At 50.1% G+C, this 23,510-nt stretch overlaps 1 protein-coding gene across 23 annotated transcripts in view; it reads left to right on the plus strand.

Annotated features, from left to right (window-relative positions):
* The window catches only part of PTPRS (protein tyrosine phosphatase receptor type S), a 162,823-nt gene that overhangs the window by 109,502 nt on the left and 29,811 nt on the right, over positions 1-23,510 (plus strand). For 10 of the 23 annotated variants that reach the window (XM_040590975.1, XM_040590969.1, XM_040590968.1 and 7 more), the window contains 9 exons: positions 4,632-4,901; positions 7,071-7,652; positions 8,546-8,679; positions 8,847-8,991; positions 14,949-15,254; positions 16,674-16,867; positions 17,301-17,327; positions 19,137-19,254; positions 22,801-23,391. In XM_040590975.1, coding sequence (XP_040446909.1) covers positions 4,632-4,901; positions 7,071-7,652; positions 8,546-8,679; positions 8,847-8,991; positions 14,949-15,254; positions 16,674-16,867; positions 17,301-17,327; positions 19,137-19,254; positions 22,801-23,391 — 2,367 coding nt within the window. The remainder of the gene's footprint in view (positions 1-4,631; positions 4,902-7,070; positions 7,653-8,545; positions 8,680-8,846; positions 8,992-14,948; positions 15,255-16,673; positions 16,868-17,300; positions 17,328-19,136; positions 19,255-22,800; positions 23,392-23,510) is intronic. The other 13 variants (XM_040590976.1, XM_040590974.1, XM_040590981.1 and 10 more) reach the window with 2 other exon arrangements.

Raw genomic sequence — 23,510 nt, forward strand, 5'->3', positions numbered from 1 at the left:
ACATCTCTCACCTTGTGGACCCCAGCTCTCTTTTTTAACTGAGTGGTGGTGGTGGGGAACCTTAGCAATGTTGATTGGTACCTTCTTGTTGGAAAGAATAATGCACTGAAAGTGCCACTCACAGAACACAAACTGGGTTAACCTCTCTGCATCCGTGAGCAGCAACAAAACCAATTGGCTTTACAAGGGTATGAGAAGTTATGGATCTGTTCCATTTCTAATGCAAATTATGTTAAGCAGAATTTGGGGTGCCGATTTGCCTGTGTGAAGTACTTACCCAACAGGCAATATCTAAACAGATTCATAACTAACTGCACTTAAGACATCTTTCTGTGCCTCTGAAATGGCTTATCTGCATTGAAGTAATTTGACTTGTATCACAAATGTCCAGCTCCAGTTCTAAAATCTGGTTCTATCAATAACAAGCTGTATCCTTGTTTGAAAAAAGCTCCTGGGAGTTTTTTGGCCATTGGAAATGTGTGTTTATGTGTGCCTGCTTGTGTGTGTATATCGGGAGATGTTGCACATGCACATGGAGCATGCACGTATGTGTATGCATGCAAGGTTGGCTTCGTAAAACAAGTCTGACAAAGCTGTCATGGAAACCAGCATCCCTGAAACTCAGGGAAGGTGCTTCTTGAAACCAGTAATTGGTAAAAGTATTAGATAAGTGTCCATAAAGTAGAGCCTCGACTGCCCCATCCTGACTTTTCGTTTCCAAAGAGGGCAGTTCTTCTTTTCTTTCGTGTCCTTTGAATAAGTTGGATAGCAAAATGGAAGGAATCTCTTCACTGCTTTTTTTATGTGTAAAATTTCACTCTTACAGCTGCTAATGTGTGAAACTCAGCTGGACCCAAAGCTGAAATTGTTCTTGATTCAATCTCTAGCTGCACTTCAAGCTTTCTTCCCACCACTGCTGTCCTCCTCCTAGGCCCTGACCTAAACGCTGACCCAGAGATTCTCAACTTGACAAATCTCATGTCAACAGCCAAATCAGAGTGGTATAGCAATTGAAATAAACAGCAGCATCATGGTTCTTAGTATCCAGAGACCAGCCCTTTAAGTAATTCCTGTTACAGTAAATGTGGTTGTCGCAGCCCCGAGCCGTAGCAGGGATGTACCTAGGGACTCTCTCAGGTCTGCAATGTTTAATGCTGGGAGTTGTTTTCACATCCTAGACTGGTGTGTGGATGTTTGTATATTTGTGCACACACTGTGTAGCTTTTTTTAAACCAGGATGCACAACAGAAGTGCTACTGCCTCTTCTGGTCTTGCATTAGCCTGCTGCTAACCCTAATCTGAACTCTCCCTTTGGGTAGGATGCGCATTGTCCTGGGCTGGCACCCAGGTTTTCTGGTTGCTTCCCAGTAGTTAACTGTGACAAATGCCAGTGTTAAAACAACCAAAAGTAACGCTGCCCTGAGACCCTGCAAAGCTGACCTCTAAACCCCTGGTGCTGCGAGGAGGGTGGGCAGAATTGCTTCGCAGTTAAGGAGTGTGCTCTGCACGGCTCCGGCTCCGTGGCCCTGAGCTTGTGTTTTGTGAGTGGATCTCTGCCCTTCCCTGCCCCAAACCACTCAGACAGCAGCAGTCTGTTCCCTTCAGACTCCGATTCTCAGCACTCCACCATACATCAAATGACACTTTTCAGTTATTAAATTCTGGTTTGTTCTTCCTTTTTCCTTTTTTTTTTTTTTCTTTTCTTTCTTTTTTCCTTCTTTCTCTTTTAGTCTGGTTTTATTTCTTTGTTATTAGCCTCGGTTTGAATTACTTATCTTGTTCTGTTTCCATGACAACTCAGTGTTTGCATCCCACCTGCCGTTGTTTGTTGCTGTTGATGCTGTTTGCTGACCGGATCTTGTCCGGCATATGTCTCCCCATTTCTCCTCACCTCTTCCCACCTTGCCTCCCCTCTCCAGAAGGTTACATATCAGCCCCTCCTCAAAAGAGTCATCCCCACCCCAGATCTGTCTGCATGTTGACCCCACTTGTTTCTTTTCAAGTTCTCTCCATCTTGCCTCAGATTGTGACCGGTGTGGTCTTCACGTGGCTCCATTTTCTGAAATGCAGTACCTCCTGAAGCAGGCAGTGGAAAGAAGGATGGAGTAGGCAACAGGGACATGCCCTCATCGCTATCTAGGGCTAAAAGTCTTCCATAGGGTGTGACAGGAGGGAGAAGGAGCATGTTGCCTAGTCCCTTGAGCCCGTGCTGGTGCCTGAGGTTGTGCAAATGCCATCTTACACCTTTGTCTAAGCAGGAAGTAATCTCCTACTGTTAGTGTCCAGGTGAGTTTGCAGTCTCTCCCTCCACACTCTGGTCCTTTCCCCAGCTACGCTGGAGGTGAGGGCATGCGCTCCATTCTTTTTGCAAATCCCTGCATGCAGGAATTCTCCTTTGCTCTAAGCTCCTAATGCCACAAATCTGGAAGTCAGGTCTTCCTTGCCTCTCAGTACTGGTTCCTGCATACTGGTAACTGTGCAGAAAAGGATCCAATAGCACAATGGGAAGAGCACACCTCTCAATGAAGACATCTCCTTGTCAGCTTGCAGGAGGCGGCAGGGGGGCTATATTTGGCTTTTGTTTGACAAAGTCCCACTAGATGGGAAACAGCCACTACCGCTCCTGGCAGCACCCTTCCCATCTGAAAAGATCCGTAATGTTGAGCAGCAGCCAGGGAAGTGGGCTGGAAGATAAATACTGGAAAAACCCAAGATACTGCTTCCAGGGGACATCTGAAGGCCCTAGGACTTGGGAAGAGTGACAGCAGGCTAAGCTCTGGTGTCCTTTGCATGGCTTTTGCATGGATGCAATTGCCACTGATTTTTTAGAGAGCTTGTTCAGAGAGTTTACATGGGAATAGGACAGGAGGGACAGATATTTTTCCAGTCCCAGCACTGCTGACTCTCCTGCCCCCTCACCCACCCTGCCTGAGGGGAGTTTACTGCATGGCTGTCTCCGAAGCTGGAGGAAACCTGCGCTCCTTTTCTCCTTAGGCTGCTGCTGTGTCTGCATCCTCTCAGGGTCTGTACCCTTTGTCTTAGCTTGCGGCATGGGACCTTGCCCCCAGCTCCCTCCTTAGGACCTCTCTGAGCCGTTTACATTTCTCCTTTGTCCATTCTCCCACTTTCAACCCCTAAGGAAGAGCGCCCACCTCGGCCAGCCAGCCAGCCCAGTTAGTTCAGAAAATGGAGCCAAGGAAACCGCACCCCCCCTCTGCATCCATGTTCTTACTGTGTAAGGTCTGGAAGCTGCATCCACCTCTCTGCTAAGGAGATGCACAGAACATGTCACTGTTTTTTCAACGTTAAATTTTCATTACCTTGTTTTTCTTATTAATTCTATTCTATTTATTATTCCGCCAGGGCTGAGATGTGACAATGTGAGCCACCACATTGGGTCACATCAGCTAGAAAAAGTATGCAGCATTAAAGTGGGTTTCCCCCTCCCCTCCCTCTCTTTCTCTCTCTTCTTTCTCCCTTCCCCTTCTTGTTCTCCTTCTGGTCTTCCTTTCTTTCTCTGTTGCTCACTTTCTATTCAGTATCCATGTGGGCATTTGCTAGCCGCCCATAAATTATATTTCTCTGCATTTTCCTCTCTCTTTCTCTTTCTATCTTTCTCTCTTTCTCTTTTTTACCTATTTTGCATGATGTTTGTGACTCTGAGAGCTGCATCTATCGATGGAACCGTGTCAGATCTTAAAGAGGCTTCGTTAGGGTTTCTATACCCGAAAACCACAAAAATTTCATTAGAGTTTCTCATCTTTTCCACACTCTTTCTCGCTCCAGAGGGACTGCCTCCCCCTGGACGATTCTCACACGCAGACACTAACTAAATTCTGTCCCGCTCCGGGGACTCCCTCTCCTCCATTTTTAAAATATTTTTAACCTCTTTACTTTTCAAGTGGTGTCTCTCTGGCATTTGGGGACGTGACACTTCTCTCTTTGTTGAATTCTCTGCGTCCAACAAGGCAAAATCTCGAGAAGTGTCCATCTCCATCACAGCCGCCTCCTCGCCACCACCCCGCCTCTGCAGCATCCCTGGGGCAGGGAGCGGCTGGTGGGCTCGGGCCCCTCTCTGGAGACGGCCGTGGTGGTGGAGGGGCTGTTTGGTTTTGCTGTGGGAGGAGGTGTTGCGGCAGTCAGACTCCGCTGGAAAAGGGGAGGAGCAGGTTTCTCGGGGTGCGGAGTGGGGAGCTGGGGGCCCCAGCGGCTGTGGAGGAGATTTTTCGACGCACGCCATGCCAGCTCTTGCCAGTAAAGATGAGAAATTGCTAATAAATTTTTGTGTATTTATCTGTGCTGTGATGGGTCTAATCTTGATCAATGGAACCCTGTTGCTATGAAATATCGCTTTTATGTCTATATTCTATATATTGTTTGTGAAGTAAAAATTTATTTGGAGTTTAATTTTTTTGGTTTTTGTTTTTGATTTTTTAGTTTATTTGTTTTTTGTTTTGTTTTTAATGAAGGAAGAAAATAAATGATGACAAACCCCATCTATATTTAAATTATCTTTTGCTCTTTTTCTTTTTCTCCCTTCTTTTTCTTTTCTTTCTTTCTTTTTTGTTTTGTTTTGGTTTTTTTTTTGTTTTTGTTTTGTTTTTTGTTACCTCTGTGCGTCTCGTCCACAGTTCGCCGTGTGGCCCCACGTTTCTCCATCTTGCCCGTCAGCCACGAGATCATGCCCGGTGGCAATGTCAACATCACCTGCGTGGCCGTGGGTTCACCCATGCCATACGTCAAGTGGATGCAGGGAGCAGAGGACCTGACACCTGAAGATGACATGCCTGTGGGCCGTAATGTCTTGGAGCTCACGGATGTCAAGGACTCAGCCAACTACACGTGTGTGGCCATGTCCAGTCTGGGAGTCATAGAAGCCGTTGCTCAGATCACGGTGAAATGTAAGAGAGTGTGAGCACGCCTGCGTGAGCGAGTGCGTGGGTTCCCTGACTGCATGTTTGTAGGAGTGTGCATGCACAAGCGTGCGAGCTGCTGCATGGGTGTATATATGTGCAAGGCATGTGTTGGGTGCACAGTTGTAACAGAGTGTCTGAGCACATGTGCAAAGCAAAAGTGGGCACATGTCATGTTTATGCATGTGAGCCTTTGTAGATCTGTGGTCGTGCCTGTCAGCCTTCACCGGTGCATGAGTGGGAATGTCACGGTGTGACTGTGTGGGTACCTTTCTCTGCTTGTGTCTTTGTGCATCTGCATGGGGTGAGCCTGTGACTGATCTGCACATGAGGAGTGTGGGGATGTAATTATGCATGTAAAAAGGTAGTCGTGCATGAGTGTGTGTGTGCATGGAAGAAAGAACAACGTGACTGTATGGGCATGTGGGTGCTTGGCTGCATGTATGTATGTCCATGTTGTTATAAGCCTGTATGTACATGCGTAGGTATGTGAGCTTGAGCAGGAAGACACACTTGTGCACCACGAGTGCCGTGTGCTAGTGTCTGTGCAGGCGTCTTTGGGGATCCCGCACACAAAGAAATCCACAGTGAATGGGAAGCTGGTGGCTTGAGATGTTTCCTCGCTTTCAGACAACTGAGCTGTTTGTTATGAGGCAAACTGTGATTCAAACCCCTGCATGCTTGTTTCTGTCCTGGGGTATGAGGCTGGCTGGGCAGTTTGCAAGGAGCCTTGGATGGCTTGAAGCCTGCATGCCATCCTGTTCCAAGGTTAGAGATTCAGCCAAGGCCCTGAGGATCTCTGGCATGTGTACCCTTGCAGTAGAGCCTAGTTCCAGCATCTTAGCGGCTGTTGTTGCCTCAGCAAGAGGGGAATAACCCCAGCTTCCAGCTAGCAATTCCCAAGAGGAGCACGGGTGCAATCTTCAATCTATTCTGTCCTCAGCAGGGGAGTATTAAAACCCAAGCAGGATGCCCCTGTGGTTGGGTGAGTGTAGAGCTCTTTGTATGAGCTGGTGTCTGCTCTGAGTGATGGCATTGCCCACGAGGGATCTGGGGAGAAAGAGGGTGGGAGAGGATGTGGGTGGGGAGGGGGGAAGAGGAGGAGAAATACTTCGAAGGGGACGGCTAAGGAAGAACAATCCTGTTGTATTGCTTGATCTAAGGAAGGTCTGACAGTAGAAATGAGTAGGGACTAGTGAATCTTGCCATGATACATCCTGAGCTTTTGCAGAGGGAGTGGGCTCACGTGCTAGCAGAAGGCTGCCTGGGACTGGGCTAAGGCGCTCTTTATTTCCCCGAGTATTTTCTTCCTTCCCCTTTTTCCCTCTCTTACCCTGTCAACTTCAAAAGATACTGTGTCAGATACCTTGCTTCTGCTTTCCAACTGTCCTATCTCCTCAGATGGGGAATCTTGCCCTGCTCGTACCTTCTGCCTTTTGTCATTGTATCTGTATTCTGTTCCCCCTTATGTTCCTGTGTGTAAGCATCTGCAATCTTTCCCAGGCAGAAGATGAAAGAAGTTAGAGCTTTAGAGGTGCTCAAGTCTAGAGAAGATGAGGTTGGAAAGGGTCTGAAGTGTGTAGTAAGGAAAACACATAAAGCTTGCTGTTAAAGGTGTCTGACACTTAGCATGCTGTCTCCAGCAAGCTCCAAAGGTAGTCTTCTGGATGAGGGGCAGGGGAGATGAGTATTAACACATGTTTGTGGCTTGAGAGGAAGCACTCCCAAGTATTTATAGGTTTTTTTGTTCTGGAGAGCACAGTCAGCGCTGTGCCGTTACGTGCACGCTAAACATGGAGAGATTCAGCAGTGCCGGAGCCGGGCTGCCAGCGCTGTTTCAGAAGATGTGATTACGTGCTTGGAAGGAGCTCCTGCCAAACTGCTTTTCCTTACTGCCGTGTGAGCTGGCGGATGTGCAGCTGAAGTCTGTGCTAATGATTCCAGATGTTTAGCTGAACACTTCCCTTTTGATGGAGCAGTTTAAGGATGATAATAGAGTGTATAACTAGGTTCATAATATTTCAGCAGCACTTTACTGAACTGCCGCACTGTGATCGGTACTGTGCCTCTGGCTTCTACAAGCCCTAACTAGCCCAATTAGGCACCATTTCAGCATATGTGTTTTTTTTTTAAATGTCTGTTCTTCCTGATTCTCAGCACTCCCCAAGGCTCCTGGGACGCCAGTGGTGACAGAGACAACAGCAACAAGTATCACCATCACCTGGGACTCTGGAAATCCAGACCCTGTATCTTACTATGTTATTGAATACAAGTCTAAAAGCCAGGATGGACCATATCAGATCAAAGAGGACATCACCACCACACGCTACAGTATTGGGGGGCTCAGCCCCAACTCTGAGTATGAGATCTGGGTCTCTGCAGTCAACAGCATCGGGCAGGGGCCTCCCAGCGAGTCAGTGGTCACTCGCACTGGGGAACAAGCTCCTGCCAGTGCCCCCCGTAACGTGCAGGGACGAATGCTGAGCAGCACCACCATGATAATCCAGTGGGAGGAACCGGTGGAGCCCAATGGGCAGATCCGTGGCTATCGGGTGTATTACACCATGGAGCCTGATCAACCCGTCAGTAACTGGCAGAAGCACAACGTGGATGACAGCCTCCTGACCACAGTGGGCAGCCTTCTGGAGGATGAAACCTACACAGTCCGGGTCCTGGCCTTCACCTCCGTGGGAGACGGGCCTCTTTCTGACCCCATCCAGGTTAAGACACAGCAAGGAGGTGAGCACCTGTGTCACTGTCCTGGGAGGCACTGGGCTGTGGGAGGTGGGGTGGTGGCTCATGACATTATCCAGCTGTGGCTGCGGTGTCACCAGAGCATTTTTGTCTTTATTAATTCAATTTGGTTAAAACAGAAGTAACCTTCTGGGAGGAAGCTCGGTCCAGTGGCTGGAGCCAGAGGGCCTGGTGCATGATTTCCGATTTGCTTTTTTTCTCGGAAAGGTTGTTGCTTAAATGGGTAGGGCAAGCAATTAAGCAAAGAGAATCCATTCCTGCTGCGCCATGTTTCACAGTGAGGTGTCTTGTTGCTTCCAGTTTCTGAATGTCTTTAATAGACCTAAAAACACTCACTGTCCAGGCAGTAGTGAAGCTTAACTCTTCTTAAAGTACCCAGAAACTACCTTCTCGGAGATGAGTGGGGGATGAGCCTTATTTGCGATTGCCATTGCCACATTTGGCAGATGTGTTGAGCTGAGAACAAAAGGTGTTGTACCACAGGCTGTGGCCCAGCATGCTTTCAGTGCCCCACTTGTGGCGAGGGGTGCTGGTGAGGAGACCCTGCATCCTCAACGGGCTGCTCAGGGGCTTCCCGCTTCCAGAATCCCTTAGTACTGGGGATTAGTGGGGAGGGCTGGATTCTGCAGTGCCAAGAAAGAGGCATATGATCCAGCAGGACTCTTGCAGCTTTGGACATGCTTGAGTCCTGCAGTGGGATTTAACCCTCCAGTGCTTTAAAGGAAGGGCTGCCTACTCTGCAGCATGGCAATTTGCTCCTGATTTGCACGCAGGCTTTGAGGAAAACAGCATAGGAGTTTTCTAATTAGTCAAGTTAATGTGGCTTCTCCTGTCTCTCACCTTCCTCCTCTACCCCATCGGTTTCTTCTCTGTGTCAGTCCCCGGGCAGCCGATGAACTTCCGAGCAGAAGCCAAGACGGAGACAAGCATCGTGTTGTCGTGGAGCCCTCCCCGCCAGGAGATCATAGTGAAGTATGAACTCCTCTATAAGGAAGGAGACCACGGCAGGGAGGTGAGTCCAGAGAGAAGCAGCACAAAGGGTTGGGGCGCTGAGGAGCATCCCACCTTCCGTTCCCCAAGGTGGCCGAGTGAGGGGAGTAGGGCAGGTGTCTGGGCAGGGCTCGCCTCTGCTCCTTTTTGTTTGGTTTTATTTTTTTTCTTCCCCCTCGCCCATCTCAGGTGCCGAAGAACTTCGAGCCAACGACCTCCTTCACTGTGGAAGGCCTGAAGCCCAACACTGAGTATGTCTTCCGTCTGGCCGCCCGCTCGGCTCTGGGCCTGGGGGCCTTCACCCCGGAGGTCAGGGAGCGCACCTTGCAGTCTAGTAGGTGTCTCTCCTTTTCCCACCCTTCTCTGAGGGGAAGACAGTCAGGGAACCAGAGATGGTGGGCACAGGGGTACGGAGCTGTGGGGTGGACATTCGCGGTGCTGCGGCATTTCACACCTCTGGGGCTCCTCTGCAGGGAGGTGGGCAGCGGCGGGGAGCGGGGCACCTTTGGGACCTGCACCCTTCTCTCTTTGCTGACCCAGAGAGCTGAGATACGAAGGAGGGAGCAGAGCCAGTGCATGCTTTGGGCGGGGGCGGTGGGAGGCCAGGTAGCACCGTCCACTTGATGGGGTGGGGAGCAGGGAAGGGCTTGCTGGTGGGCTGCGCTGGCCCGTGGTGCTGAGCATGCTCAGGGAGGAGGGCAGCCCACCGTGGTGCAGCAGCTTGCCTGTCCGCCGGCAGAAACTGAGCAGCAGCTGTCTGGAAGGGGGGCACAAGCAATGGAGTGGGGAGACAGTGGGGGGATCAGGAGGAAGAGGAGAAGGGAAGGTGATTAATCAAAAGTCCCAGCGTTTTCAGCAGCCTTTGGGGAAGCTCTTTTCCGTGAGCGACTTGGTAGCCGCAGGGAGGAAGGCCTGCTGGCCCAGCAAGTGCTGGGAACGGTCCCGTTTGGGCTCCGGCAGAGGGGGAGAGAGGAGTCATGTGGAGCTGGGGCGGGGGATATTAATGACACCAGGATGGAGTGTAAGCAACCAAAATGTGCTGGTTTTAGTTTAATGGATTGTCTCCCTTCGCTGTTGCCCTGGGGACAATAACCCTGGATGGCAATATTTCAACCTGGGCTTTTCACAGATCTTTGCTTTTAAATGAGGTGTTTTTTCACTGCATGAGTGGCTGTGGCAGCTGTTCTTTGTGTTTTCTGTCTCCTCTCATCTCTACTAAATCACTCCGCTGCAGTTTGGAGTAGCCGGGAGCAGAACTAACTCAGAAATGGCTCTGGTCACCAGTGTGAGGAGAGAGAGTGCCTGCTCCCATCTCTCAGAGTCCTTAACAAGGGAGAGCAGCAGGCTCTCAGCTGGGTGCCTGCCCCGTCTTTCCGTTTTAATTGTCACGTCCTGCTGTCTCTCTTTTCCCCTGTCTCTCTCCTTCTTTCTCTCCCCCCAGGGAGTGGGAGGAGAGGGGAGTCTGTTTCTGCATAGACAGAATTCCTTACTGGGGCTTTCTCAGGCCTCCAGTCCATTCAAAGATACTTTGTTTTCTTCCTTCCTTCAAATGTTTTTTACCCTTTTTCCTTCCCCTTTTTTTTCCCCTTTATTCTCTCTACATATTGAAAGAAAATCCTTTCCTGACTCTGCTGCAAATCTCCTGGTTCTGATCCCAGTATGGTACTGTCAGAGGGAGCACCACTGTGGGGTGGGGGAAAACGAACTGAAAGGACCTGAAAAAACACTCTGCTTCTGTTTTTCAAGGGGTTTCCCTCCTTGAGATTTGTGGGGATGGGAGGAAAAGAGGGTTTGTGCTTTCCGGGTCAATAAAAACTGGCTGGAAGGAGGGGTGTGGGAGCTGATGGCAATAGGGCTTAGTAACACTGAAAATTTTTCCCTGAAGGGTGAGGAGAAGGGGATCTGGGAAAGGGGAAGGCTTTGGGGCTTTTTGTAACTCGGCACTTGCCCAGAATGAGGCCTGGTTTGTTTCTCTGTAGCTCAGCTTTCATAGGGGTAGTTTCATTAATTTAACGCTCTTCAGAACGTCAGCTGGGAGCTGTCAGTGTCCTGTAACATGGTGAAACATTTTTTCCTGGCTGGCTGTTGGAGGAACGAGTCAATTCTCCCTGGTCCGGGCGACATCCTTCGGCTCACAGACCTTCTGGCTCAGGACAGGCTTTTGTGTCTTCCCTCTGCAGCTCCTTTTCCGTTCAGCTCCTCCTCGGCCCGCTCCATGGCTCTTCTTTCTTTTCTCTTCTGCTGTCTGCTTGCCTGCCTGCATGCTCTCACAGCCCGATGAAACCAGCTCCCTGCTCTCTGTCTGTCTGTCTCTCGCTGAGCGGTTTCACACCACGATGGCATCTTGTCTCTGCAGCGGCAAAGCCTCCTTCGTCCTCCCGCAGCCTGCTGAGGTGTTCAGTACTTTTCCCCTCCTAGCTCAGCTGGCAAGCATGTGCCTGCATGCCGCAGCCCTCCCCGCATTGCACACCTTTCTGCACAACACCCTCCACCTCCCTGTCAGGGTGGCTCCTCCTGAGCATCATAACCAAAGTAAAATCCATTAAACTAAAGGTAAAGTATCTTTTTCTTCTTGAAGTAGCTGGGTTTTAACTCTTCAAGTACCAGAGACGTAGATTGTAAAACCAGCAGAATCTCATGGTTGGAGGAAGCTGGTTTGCCCTTTCTAACTAGCCATGACCTTCCCAGGGCTCCTTGGCAGCTCTCCGACTTGGAAATGTGAGAGTGCAAAGCACGTGTCAACAGACAGGGGTGGCAGGGTGGGTGCTGTGAGGCTGCATGTGCAGGTGTAGAGGAACAACGGGGCTTTCTTACCCTGTGTTCCTTCCCAAGAAAGGATGTTTCCCCCACCCATTAGCTCTGCTCTCCTTCCCTTCCCCCTTCCTTACATTAGATAAAGTGAACAAAACTTATACAAAGTCTATGGTACCTAAAGGGTTAAAAAACACTGTATTGTACAAGGTCAGTAAGGGTCATTCTTGTGGCTTGGACAGTCAACTTTAAAGCATGTAAAAGATGCAGTTCAGGTGAGTACTGGCTGGTCTCAAGCAGATTCACAAATACAGTCCACCCTGTCGCTGCAGGCTCACACACACGTGTGTGGGTCTGCACACGCTCATGTATGTCCTGGAGCCAGAGGGAGGGGGGATTCCAAAGAGCTGTCTGCCTGCTAAAAACGGGGCAGCAAACAACGATGGTCGTCTCCTGGCTGGGGGGGCTCCTGTCTGCACTGTGGCTCCCTTTCCAGCAAAGGGGCTTGTTGCAGAGGTGAGCTGAGAGCCCCCGGTGTGGGCTGCGGTACTTCGCCTCGTGCATACAGCTCCCACCTTCTCAATGCTGTCCCCACACACGCACATCTCCAGGGTCACGCAGGTTGGGCTGGATTGTGAAGGAAACTCGCAGTGCCATGAACTCCCCAGATGCGTCTCCAGTATGGCCAGCCAGCACTTGGTGGCTGTTTTCATCCAGGTGCTGTAGTCGATGAGAGTGACGGGGAGGGAGTCGGGGTGGGATCTGGGCCTTCTCCCCCATCACCCACCCACTCCCCACCCCCACCCCACCTTTTTTGACCAGAGAAAGTGCAAACCATCCCAAAAGGGCCTCTTGGTAGGTCCCTGTGCTGGAACGTAGAGGGTGAGTGAGCAAGCGAGCGTGGCCACGCGCAGCAGCTGCCAGTGCAAACAGTGAACCCAGGTGCCAGCCGGAGCTGCAGCTCTGCTTACTGGGGCTTTCATAATGAGTTTCAGGATGGAAAGGGTAGGTCAGGTCAGACCCTCTCTGCAGTGGGTTTCTCAGCCGTGCTGGCTTTGGCTGGACTGCTAAGCAGGAAAGGTGGCTTTTAATACTACCAGCCCCTGACGGGGAGAAAAAAGGAGCCAACAGCATCATGGCAGGCACTGGAGGAGGGTCGAGTCTTTTCCTCCATACACTGAAAGGGACTCGAGTTGCTTCTGGGGTGTGGGAAGGAGCAGCGCACCTCCGTTCTGGAGATGTGGGTGCTATGTCAATCACAGCAGATGGAGAGAGCTACAGGGAAGGGGAATCCGGCAGTGGGAACCTGCTGCCCAGCCCTCTGGTCCCTGTGCAGGTGGCTTAGCAGAAGAGAACAGAGTGGGCTCCAAAACTGCCATTGCTGCGGGAGCTCGGGCTCTGCTGGCAGGGGGAGTAACTCAGCCAGGGGGGCTAGCGGTGGGGCAGGGTGGCATTTTAAAAGCCAGTCATGTGCAGAAACCCACCAGGAGCTTGGTCTGGCCTCGCAGCTCAGTTTCTCTTGTTCTCTCTTAAGAAAGTCTTGTAAGTTAGCAGTTGAAGCGTGGAAGGTAGGTAAACAGACGGGGAATGTTCTGGAAGGAGTCACTTTTTGTATCAGTATTATTTTATTATTATGATTTCCTTTCTGATGTTTTTTTTTTGTTGTTTCAAATTACTGGCTTGATTTATGTTTTATTTTCCAGTTTGTTCCTTTTGGTTTTGTTTGTTTGACATATTTTGTATTATTTTGCGTGGCTAGCCATGGCTAGGGATCGTCACCCTCTGCAGTAGGTTTTCTGAGGATAGGGGTTTCATTCTGCCATTTTAAATACAGCCAAAATGCTGCAAAATAAAGCATGAAAGTAGGAGGACAGCACCCAGAACGTCCTACTGGACAGAGTGCTCAGCTCTGCAGTGTGAGGACTATCATTACACTTTCTGCAAAGCCCACTTCTGTTTAATGGAGGCACAGGCGAAGCATGTGGCTTCCAGTCCAGTGCAAACTGGGCAAAGTGTGACTTGATTTAGCAGAGTCCTCAAGGCAAGCTGGGGCTAAACATCTGTTTGTGACTCAGGGATGGGAGTAAGAGGTTTGAAAAAATCATTCCTTGGTAAAATAGCTTTTTGTCGATTAAAAAGCAACAGAGGAATGAGAAATGGTAACCAGCGTTTACCAACTCCCAGGCTTCTCGCAGGTGATGCTTTGGGGGCTTATAAAGATGCCCCAGTTTCTGGCAGTGTCTGCAGAGAGTTAAAAGCTATTTATTGCAGTTTGACTGTATGGGCTGAGATTGCATTTGCAGATTAGCCTTGCAAATGTATCACTCTCTCTGCTTGCCTGGGCTGATTGATTGTAATTAGTGATTGAAAGAAGTCTGGTCTAAGATTTCCCCAGGTGCCCAGGTTACGGTTGGGTTACAGAAGTGGCAGACTCTTTGTCCCAAGTTTGCCAAGGTCTCAGACCTGTGGCATCTCTGTCGACAAACCTGTGCTTCTTGCAGTTGTATCTCAAGGCACGGCTGTGGCATGGCAGTGTGTGCCCCAGCACGTAGCGTCTGACAGAGCTGGTGTCAGCGTCCTACTGAGCAGCCCGCGCTAAAATTACCTACTGCAGCTCAGTAAACACCACAAAGTGAGCAGCCCTGTGCTAGAAAGCTGTGGTTTACACCTTCCCCATCTCCTGAAAATCAGCCCTTGGACAGTTAGCTGCTGCCACCGTGAGAACAGGCGGCTGCATGGGGCCGCGTTTCTGAAGGTGTGCTCCCGGGACTCTCGGGAATACCCTGGTGCAGTACAGGCAGCAAGTGCAGTGGGAGTTAGACCGGCTGCTGCTTCTGAAAATCTGGTACCTCAAGAAGCCCTGTGCCTTGCTCATTTGCAAGTCTTTCCTCTAAAGCCCCTCTGTCTAAACCCATTGGGGACCACTACTTGGCAGTGTCCTGGGCGTTTCCACCATGGGGTTTTGCCGCCTTCAGTCTGTGGACAGCTAATAACTTCCATCTGGAGGTACAGACTCATCCATTTAAGCCTCTTGGCAAAAGATTTGCTCTTCTTACTCACTTTTCACAGATCCCTTCAAAGAAATTCAAGATCCCAGAGACTGCGTTTTGGAAACAAGTGCTTTACCAGCCAGGGCAGGATTTGCCAGACCGCTGTAAACCAGGGAGCTAAAGGAAAGGGTCTTTTGCAGAGTAAAGCTGGGTGCTTAGTGTTGTGCCAGCCACACTTTGGGGAAGCAGCAGGACCCCTCTTGGCTAGCCCGCTTGCTGTTTCAGTTCTTTGCTTTATAACATTTCAGTTCTGATGCCCCATTCAATTTCCGTTGGCTTTTTTTCTTTTCATTTACAAAAAAAAAAAAAAAAAAAGACAACAACAAAAAGCTCTCTCCTTTTTTAATTTTATCTTCCTAAACCAAATTTTTGTACGTTTTATTTTAGATTTTTTTGTTATCATTTTCCTTTTTTTTTTTCTTTTATCTTTCCCATCTTTTGTTTTTTCCCCTCCTCTTCCCTTTCCCTCCTGAATTTTCCCCCCTCGTAGAACCGTCTGCCCCCCCTCAAGACGTAAAATGCGTCAGCACCAGATCCACCGCCATTCTGGTAAGTTGGCGGCCGCCTCCGGCTGAAAGCCAAAATGGCATCCTGGCTGGCTACAGCGTCTACTATCGAGCGCTGGACTCCGAGGACACGGAACTTAAGGAGGTGAATGATATCCCCCCAACCACCAGTCAGATCCTCCTGGAGTCCCTGGAGAAGTGGACAGAGTATCGCATCACTGTCGTGGCTCATACGGAGGTGGGGCCGGGCCCGGAGAGCTCGCCGGTTATCGTCCGGACAGATGAAGATGGTAATTGCGCTGTTTCTGGTTTTCTCCTGAGCCCCCTGGTGAATGCGTGTCCCTGGAGTGGGCTTTGCCCACGCTGGGGGGGACGTGGCCAGTCCCTTCTCCTGGCCTGCGTGGTGCAGGAGCCAAGGCTGCGGGGCTCGGCACAGCCTCCGCCCAAGGGGCTGCTGCCCCCCGGGCCCCCCAGGATCCGCGGTCCAAGGGTCGTCCTTCCCTGCTTCAGGCTTGGGGCTGGCTTTGATTTCTGGGGTTTTTTAGTATCAAGTCTCTCAGGCTTGACTGCGCCACTTCTCCTGAAAAGATGCTCTTAGCGAGCAAGGAGGCAGCTGGGGCAGCAAGGAAATGAAATCAGAGACGATTGCTGCCAGAAACTGTTTTAAAATATTAAGAGTTCTTCCCACACATTCCTTGTTATTAGCTCCTCATTAAGTCAAAGTTTTGGTTAGTGGTAGAAAGGAAGGATCTCTGTTAAAGTTTAAAAAATCCTTCAGTGACAAGCAGCTTAGACTCCAGTTCAGTGGCCCAGCTCTGAGACTTTTTAGCATGAACAGGAGCAATGAAGCTTGAATTTCCCTGGCATTTCTACAGTAAAATAAAACCAGGAAAAGATGTGAACGTGTGCTTGAAGGGGGAGCACCCTTCCTGTGAGGGTGAGGTAGAACCCTCAGATAATACAGGTCAAGTAAATGAAAAATATTAAAATATAAATACAAAATTTAAAAATAAATTCCAAACTTTCTTCCTCCATCCTAAATAAAAAGATTTTTTTTTAAAAGCTAGAGGTTTGTCCCCAGTGTGGGTCCCATTCCCCTGAGTGCCTGGACGTACCCAAATGGATAGAACACCTTGCTCAGATTAAGCATGGTTTTCTAGCAGATTAAGCTGTTCTGCCCATTATTATTATTATTTCCAAAAATTCATTCCAAATTCATCCTGGACATCTCTTGTTTCCTGTCTTGAGATGACATAGCGGCTGTAACCGCATCCCCCTGCCCTGCCTGGGAGACCAGGTTGCTCCAAGGGCAAGTCCCTTTCTGCATCCTCTCCACCCTGACATCCCACAGGCAGGACCAGATCTTGTCTGGCGCATCAGAGAGTGGCTTTACCCTCAGGATGTGAGCTGGAACTGTATGGTTTCTTCCGTCCGAGCAAACTGGGGACAAAGAAGCCTATGGAAGAGTGGCTGGACTATGAGATGGACCTGTTTCCATGCGTATCTCCGAGCCATGCAGATGAGATCCCCCAGAACTCCTTCCCTGTTTCACTGAGTGAAGGCCAGTGACAGATGGCGGCATGTCTAGTTTAAGTGCCCCCCTCCTTTTGGGGCTGTAGATTTGGGGTGTGTATGTCCCATAGGTGAAGTGAGAGGCTCCAGATGGAAATCGCCGAGTGACTCGTAGCCCTTCCTTCCCTTCCTCGCAGTGCCCAGTGCGCCGCCTCGGAAAGTGGAGGTGGAGGTCCTGAACTCCACCGCAATCCAAGTGTTCTGGCGCTCTCCAGTCCAGAACCGCCAGCATGGCCAGATCCGCGGCTACCAGGTCCACTATGTCCGCATGGAGAACGGAGAGGCCAGGGGGCTGCCCCAGATCAAGGATATCATGCTGGCTGACGCCCAGGTAAGCACTGGTCTCCTACTCTGGTCTCTTCTCGCGGAAGCTTTCAGGGGGTGGGTGCTCCTTGTCTCATCCCAAGCAACATATTGCTGGAGAAGGGAGATGAGTGTCTCCATGACAAGGTATATGTTGTCTTTCTGCAGTTCATTTGCACTCCCAGACAGTAGCTGTTGTGGAAGAGTATGAACTGCAGTCCCAGCACTGAACTAAATACCATCCATCCTCCCTGTGTCTGGGAAGTCTTTTAAGACAGGCAAAGGCCACAGTGGAATCTACTAATTTCTCCCACTCTACTTCTTCCTTCATGCTGGCCTGGTAACTTCTGACCTTGTGTGGCTGCTTGCTCAGGGACTCCTTCCTCATGCTGTGTCTCTGTCTTTCCCTTCTTTCCCCTCTTGTATTCTCATGTGCAAAACCTCTCTTGTTCTCTGCCCAGTGGGAAACAGATGACACTGCTGAATACGTAAGTAAAAAAGTAAAAACCCTCCCATCCTGGTTCTGTCCCTTCCCTTCTCCCACTCCCTGTTGCGGTGTGATATTTTCCTTTTCCTTTATTTTTTGCAGTGCCAGTGTGCCTGTTTTAAAGCCTGTTGTTGGTGTCCCCACGCATTGTCCCCACCCTGTTCACTTTGCTCTGCCACCCTGTGTGACTGTGTCGTCCGTCAGCACGCAGCAGGACTGCAGGGTTTTCCCCTCGGTTCTGAAGGAGGGATGAGTCCGCTGCTCCTCCTGGGGGAAGCAGATGGGACGTTGGATTTGGGACTACCTTGAACATACACTTAAAGATGGGCTGGTCTGCGAGCACCCCTGGCTTGTGGCTGAAAAACATGGTTAGGCTGGAAAGCGCTGGGTGTTGAGAGCCCCCTAAGTCCTAAGCTATCAGGGCACGAGGAAATGCTTTGTGCCCTCAGAGGGCCAAGGTTCTTAGATACTTCATTGATGCAAAGCTCTGAATCACTATTGGCACTTCTAAGTAGACCTTAAAAGCGGCTTGGCTGTTCGACATTTGCTACTTCTGCTAAAATGCTAAATGTTTTCCGTGACCTTACAGCTACAAAGCAGTAAAGAAAGCGTTTCCTTCTTGGAATGGTGGGATCCCAAGATAACGCACTACTAAACTGGTTGTATTCATGTCTCCTAGCGATTGCCAAGTGCCCTGCAAAAGTGAGGGACCTCTCTTTTACAGATGGATAAACTGAGACCTGTGAAAGGCAAAGTCTCGTGCCTAAATTCTTAACAAAACTCAGCAGCAAGTGTGTGAAAGCAGAACGGGTTTCTTGACTTCCAGAAGACAGACCTGTCTCTGTAGCTAACGGCTTCCAAACTTGTTGATCAAAATCCTGCTGTTTCGAAGTTCTGCTGTTCCACTCCCTGCTCAGCTTTGGGGGCGATACAGATATTTTCAGGACCAGCAAATTCTTCCCATGTGCTGCCTTGAGATTTAATATTGAAAGCACAAAGGGGCAGCGGGGGGCGAGGGAGAGGAAGGCCATAAAACATGCACAACGTTCACATCTCCCTCCTTTTCAGGCCCTTGGAGAAAACCCTGCTGCATACGCTGTCATCCTGTTTGATGTAGTACGGGTATTCCTTTTACAACAGAGCCCTTTGAAGGGCTGAATACTTCATGGGGAAGGGCTATTCTTGAGGCCAGTCTTCTAACAAAAGCTCCTGGGAGCCAGGTGTGGTGAGGCTGATAGAGGATGGAGGAAGGAGGGTGTTGGGGATTTAGCTGGGAGCTTTAGTGTGCAAGCAGAAAATGTCGCCTTGCACTTTGCGTTAAAGCAATCCCTTTAATATTATGAAGGCATTAAAAAATATCTCTGAGAAGAGGAGGGAGGGGGTAATGGTGAAAAAAATGTAATCTCCCTGAAACCGCTGAGACCTCCTCTGAGACCGCATAGTGACGAGGAGCACTTTGAAGAGCACAGCAGCATTTTGATGGCTGAAGCAGTTTGTGTTGAGATAGGGAATGCGTGAGAGGTAGATCTGGAAGAGAAGGCATTGAACCAGGGCCCTGCAGGGACATGCTGTGTTTACAGAGGGACTGCTTGCAGCCAGGGTGTGCGTGCTTCTCGCTAAGGAAACGTGGCTCTCATCCTCCTGCTGATTGCCACATCTACCCAGTTGCCCCAGAGCATCTCCTGGTTTCAGATTCAGTGAATGTTCCTGCATGCTAGAAAAGGCCTGAGACTCCTGCAAGGAGGAGAGATCTACCAGTGTGTATGTACCTGAATATTTACATGATTTTCCTTTGGAATCTCGCAAACAGGAAATGATCATTGCTGGGCTCCAGCCTGAGACTGCCTATTCCATTACTGTAGCCGCTTACACCATGAAGGGAGATGGTGCTCGCAGCAAACCGAAAGTGGTCACCACAAAGGGTGCAGGTAAGAGCCTTTTCCTGAACTGTTGGGATTCACCAGTTTCCTAAAACCAAGAAGTTCTTTCTCCAGACTTGGCTTCTTTCATACCACTCCCTTCATGAGGGGCAGACTTGCACCAAATGCTGTGCTGCCCCGAATACAGAATTACTTCTAGGAAGGCAGAAACCCCTTCGTTCCTCACTTGTAGCCCTCACTAAATGACACACTTTTCTGTCAAGTGCTGCAGAAAGCTCAGACACACCCAGAAATGCAACAGAGGATTAATTAATTGCTTGTAATCTCTTGTGCTGTAAATTCCAGTGCACCAGATGTAAAGAGACTTTCTGCCTGGTCTTGACAGTGGAGAGGCTGTGTAACTTTGATGGTTTGCACACACAGGTACCCTGGGAAGAAGGAGAGCCAGAGGTCTGTGGTCATGGTGTTGACTTGCAAAGATCTGAAAAGCAGTGGGCAGACACTGGTAGCTTATACTGCCCACTCTTCTACTATTGTCTCTGAATATAAGTCCCCTTTTTACTCAGGACTAGTGGAGGGAAAAGTACGGGCAGTATTGACCTTTCCTCGGTAGCATTTCTGGGACCTGGGCTCTGTCTGCACATACCACCCAGATTCATTCCTCCCTTTGACCTATTCTTCGTGGCAAAGTATCTGTCAGCCTCAGAGGATGTGGTGCCGAGCTGGGGTGGCAGGGCCTAAACAGAGGAATGACAAAGGGCAACAGGGTATCCGTTACTCCTCCAAATAGTTTGTGCTGCAGGCAGAAAGGAGACACTCCACCTGTCCTGTCAGTGTTTGCATTCCTGTGGTTTCTGCTCTAGTGACTAAACTGCTGCTCTGTAGTGTGGGATGGGTTTCGTTGCAATGGAGGGAGGCTATGGTGCCTAGACATGGAGTTGTCCCTCATCCAGCCCATCTCTTATTGGACTGCGATTACCTTCTCTCACCCCGTTTTGCTTGTGCTCTTTCTCTTTTGTTCCTGCTGTCAGATGATGGCTTCTCCACTTCTTATTTCTTTTCTTTGTGCACTAACTTCCCAACCCTAGCTGTTTTATTTGTTTTGGGGTAGTCATCTTCACCCTGCCTGCAGCAGCTGCATAAACTGACACCATCCCTTGCTTCTGGAAGAACATGGCTCTCTGCCTTTGCAGGGATCGAAGGCCTTTGGTCAGCACTGCATAATTAATCTGGAAACCTCTGCTCAGGCTCTGGAGGCAGCACAAACACTCCGCTGAGTGTACAGGACAGAGAGGGCTCAGGGGCCCTGGCCCGAAACGCACAGGGCTGGAGCCGCGGCTGCCCTCCATGCCCTTGCCTTTTCGCTACCCTGACTCACATCTTCATCTGATTTTATGTTCCTGTGTTCAGACAAGCGAATGGGATTTCAGGCTTCCCGTCCTCTCTTGCCTCTCCTGCCTAGTTAAGGGAACAGTATTCAAAAGAACAAGGTTGCTTTCTAGGACACCAGCTCTTGTAGATGTTACAGCAGGGTGCGTTTGGATGTCAGCATCTAGGCTCCTGTCTTCACGCCTTGTCGTGCCAGTGTGCTGTTAAACCTTTTCCTTCGCTCACCCTTCTCTCGTCCCCCTCCAGCTTTGCCCCTTTTTTTCTCGCTAGCTCCCTGGTGCTCTCTTCTCGTTTCCTTCCTCCCGAGGCTCTCTGCTCTTCTCATTTTTCTCTTCCGGAGCCTTTCTCTCTGCCTCCCTCCCTTGTCACCCTCCCTCATCTCTCCCTATTAGGATTTGCAGAGCAGGTGATCAGTCACAGAGGGATGTTTTCTCCAGCACAGCAACTATTACCCAAAACTCAATTTCCCCCAACTTGAAATAGCTATTAAAAAAACAAACCCACAAAACCTTTCAAATGGCTCCGTATCATTCTTACCTTCTTTGCATTGTTGAGTCAATATACCTTCTGAGAGGAGAGATTTCTTTCTTTATCGTTCAGGGCTCGGGGCTGAATTTAAATACAGTAATACATCCAGTTTTCTCCCTTACTGTCCAAACCAATTGCAAAATAAAACACACACACACCCCTGGTGCTTTCTTTTCACCTTCCTTCCAAACAGTATTTGCTGTGCAAATGTAATATTTTCAAGCTCAGCTGATTATAGCAACGTTTGTGATAAAACCCAAAACATAAAGGTAATGTCACTGATTTTCTCCTTAATGTGTTTCTTAAGCATTTCCAAGGGAGGCTCTCCCAGCACTGCTCCCTAGCCATTCTTTGGCAGTTTGAAATGGAGAAAGCATTTGTTTCAGAGGCTACCCCTCATCCCAGTGTTCGGCTGTCAGTCGGTGCAGCAGGCCGAGTGTTTTCCCCAGTTTGACTCTGCCAGGATCCCTGACACAGGCAGCATCCTTCCCTGCCAGCTCCCTCCTGCTTGCTTCATGAGTCGTGCTACAGTCTTCCAGCCTGGCGATGCTTGGCCAGACCCACACTGCGAGAGTGGGCCGGGATCTCTCCAAACTCCATCTCTCTCCTCCACCTGTTCAACCAGAAGAAAGGCGGAGAGAAGGAAATTAGATCTCTAATAGTGGAGCTGAGTGTAAATGACGCATGAGCTGCTGGAATTAATGCTCTGGTTTCTCCAGCTTCAGGAACCTCTGAGCCTACACATGCCATTTAACTGTGGCTGTGGATTTGCTTAGCCGTCGTGCAGTGCCAAGGCTCATTAGACAGAGGCACAGCACTGCTGATCTCCCGCAATAGCCCCCCAGATGTGGAGGAACTAACTGACAGGTTAAGGAGGGAGTAAGTGAAAACACACCACCATTCAGCTCTCTTTTCCCTTCCTCCAGAGGGGAAACTGCACAGAGTAACCAGTGACTCTCCCTGCCCTCTGCCTCACACAGACTTTGGGCACCATTTCCGTCCTCTCTGTGCTTCCTTCTTTCTGTACCCAACTGGGTGATCAGATGCTGCCAGACTCTCTTTGCTGGCCTCGTGCCCGCTGCTCAGGACCTGGGGCTGCCCAGACTTCTTTCCCATCCTTCATTACTTCACCCTCAGCTGCTCTGGACTTCCCAGCCTGAGCCAATCTGTTCCCGTCTCTTTCTGCATGAGTTGTGCTGCGTAATGGAGGGAGAGAGAGAGAGAGGATCAGAGTCTGGGGGACTCCAGCGTTCCTTCCTCGCTGCCCTGGGAAGCAGTCTGCTGGGGGGATTAGGCCGGGAGGCTGGGAGTCAGGAAACCCGAGTTTGTTCTTCCCAGCTGTGGGAGGCTCCGTGGTCCCGTGGTAAGGCAGGAGCTGTGCATACCTTCCCATCCTGAGGAAAGGGAAGAAAATAAATCCAGAAACATGATAGTACCTCACAGCTGACACGCTGGCAGTGCACCTCGTTTCCTGAGCTTGATAGAGACCATCCACCTGTCCCATCACTGGTGGGTGGCAGCAGCTTGATTACAAGGGGATACACTAAAGTACACAGAGTAGAGCTGAAACCTTGGCACTGATTTGAGGAACCTGTTGCCACAGCTTAAGAGTCTGCATCTCCTCACCAGCCACGCTCTGCCACACGTGTGACTGGAGGTGTCTCTCTTCTCTCCCAGTCCCAGGGAAGCCCATCCTGTCTGTGCACCAGACAGAAGAGAACACTCTTCTGGTGAAATGGGAGCCTCCGTTGGATGCGGAAGGCCAGGTGATGGGCTACCGGCTCCAGTTTGGCCGCAAGGATGTCGACCCCCTGGCTACCTTGGAGTTCACGGCCCTGGAGGATAAGTACACCGCTCCCAGCATACATAAGGGCGCCACGTATGTTTTCAAGCTGGCCGTGAAAAGCCGGGCTGGCTTTGGGGAGGAAGCTGTGCAGGAACTCACCACCCCTGAAGACATCCCCAAGGGTTACCCCCAAATCCTCGAGGCGAGCAACATCACATCCATGTCGGTCCAGTTTGGCTGGCTTCCCCCTGTGCTGGCCGAGAGAAATGGAGCCATCGTCAAATACACCGTGGCCTACCGGGAAGCTGGTTCTCCCGGCAACCTGCTGGAAAAAGACCTGCCCCCCTCCCCAGAGAACTCGTACACCCTCAACGGCCTCAAACCCAACACTGCCTATGATGTTAAAATCCGTGCTCACACCAGTAAAGGCCCCGGGCCATACAGCCCAACGGTCCAGTATCGGACATTCCAGCTGGATCAAGGTAGGACTTACCGGTTTCTCCTCCCTCTCTCTCCCCTTGTACCCGGGGCTGGTGCCGGGAGGCAGAGAGCTGGAGAGGTCAAGCCAGGCTCAGCCAGGCTCGTGAGTAACTGAAAGCAC

The sequence above is a fragment of the Falco naumanni genome, chromosome 4 (assembly GCF_017639655.2).
Source record: "Falco naumanni isolate bFalNau1 chromosome 4, bFalNau1.pat, whole genome shotgun sequence".
Taxonomy (NCBI): Eukaryota; Metazoa; Chordata; class Aves; order Falconiformes; family Falconidae; genus Falco; species Falco naumanni.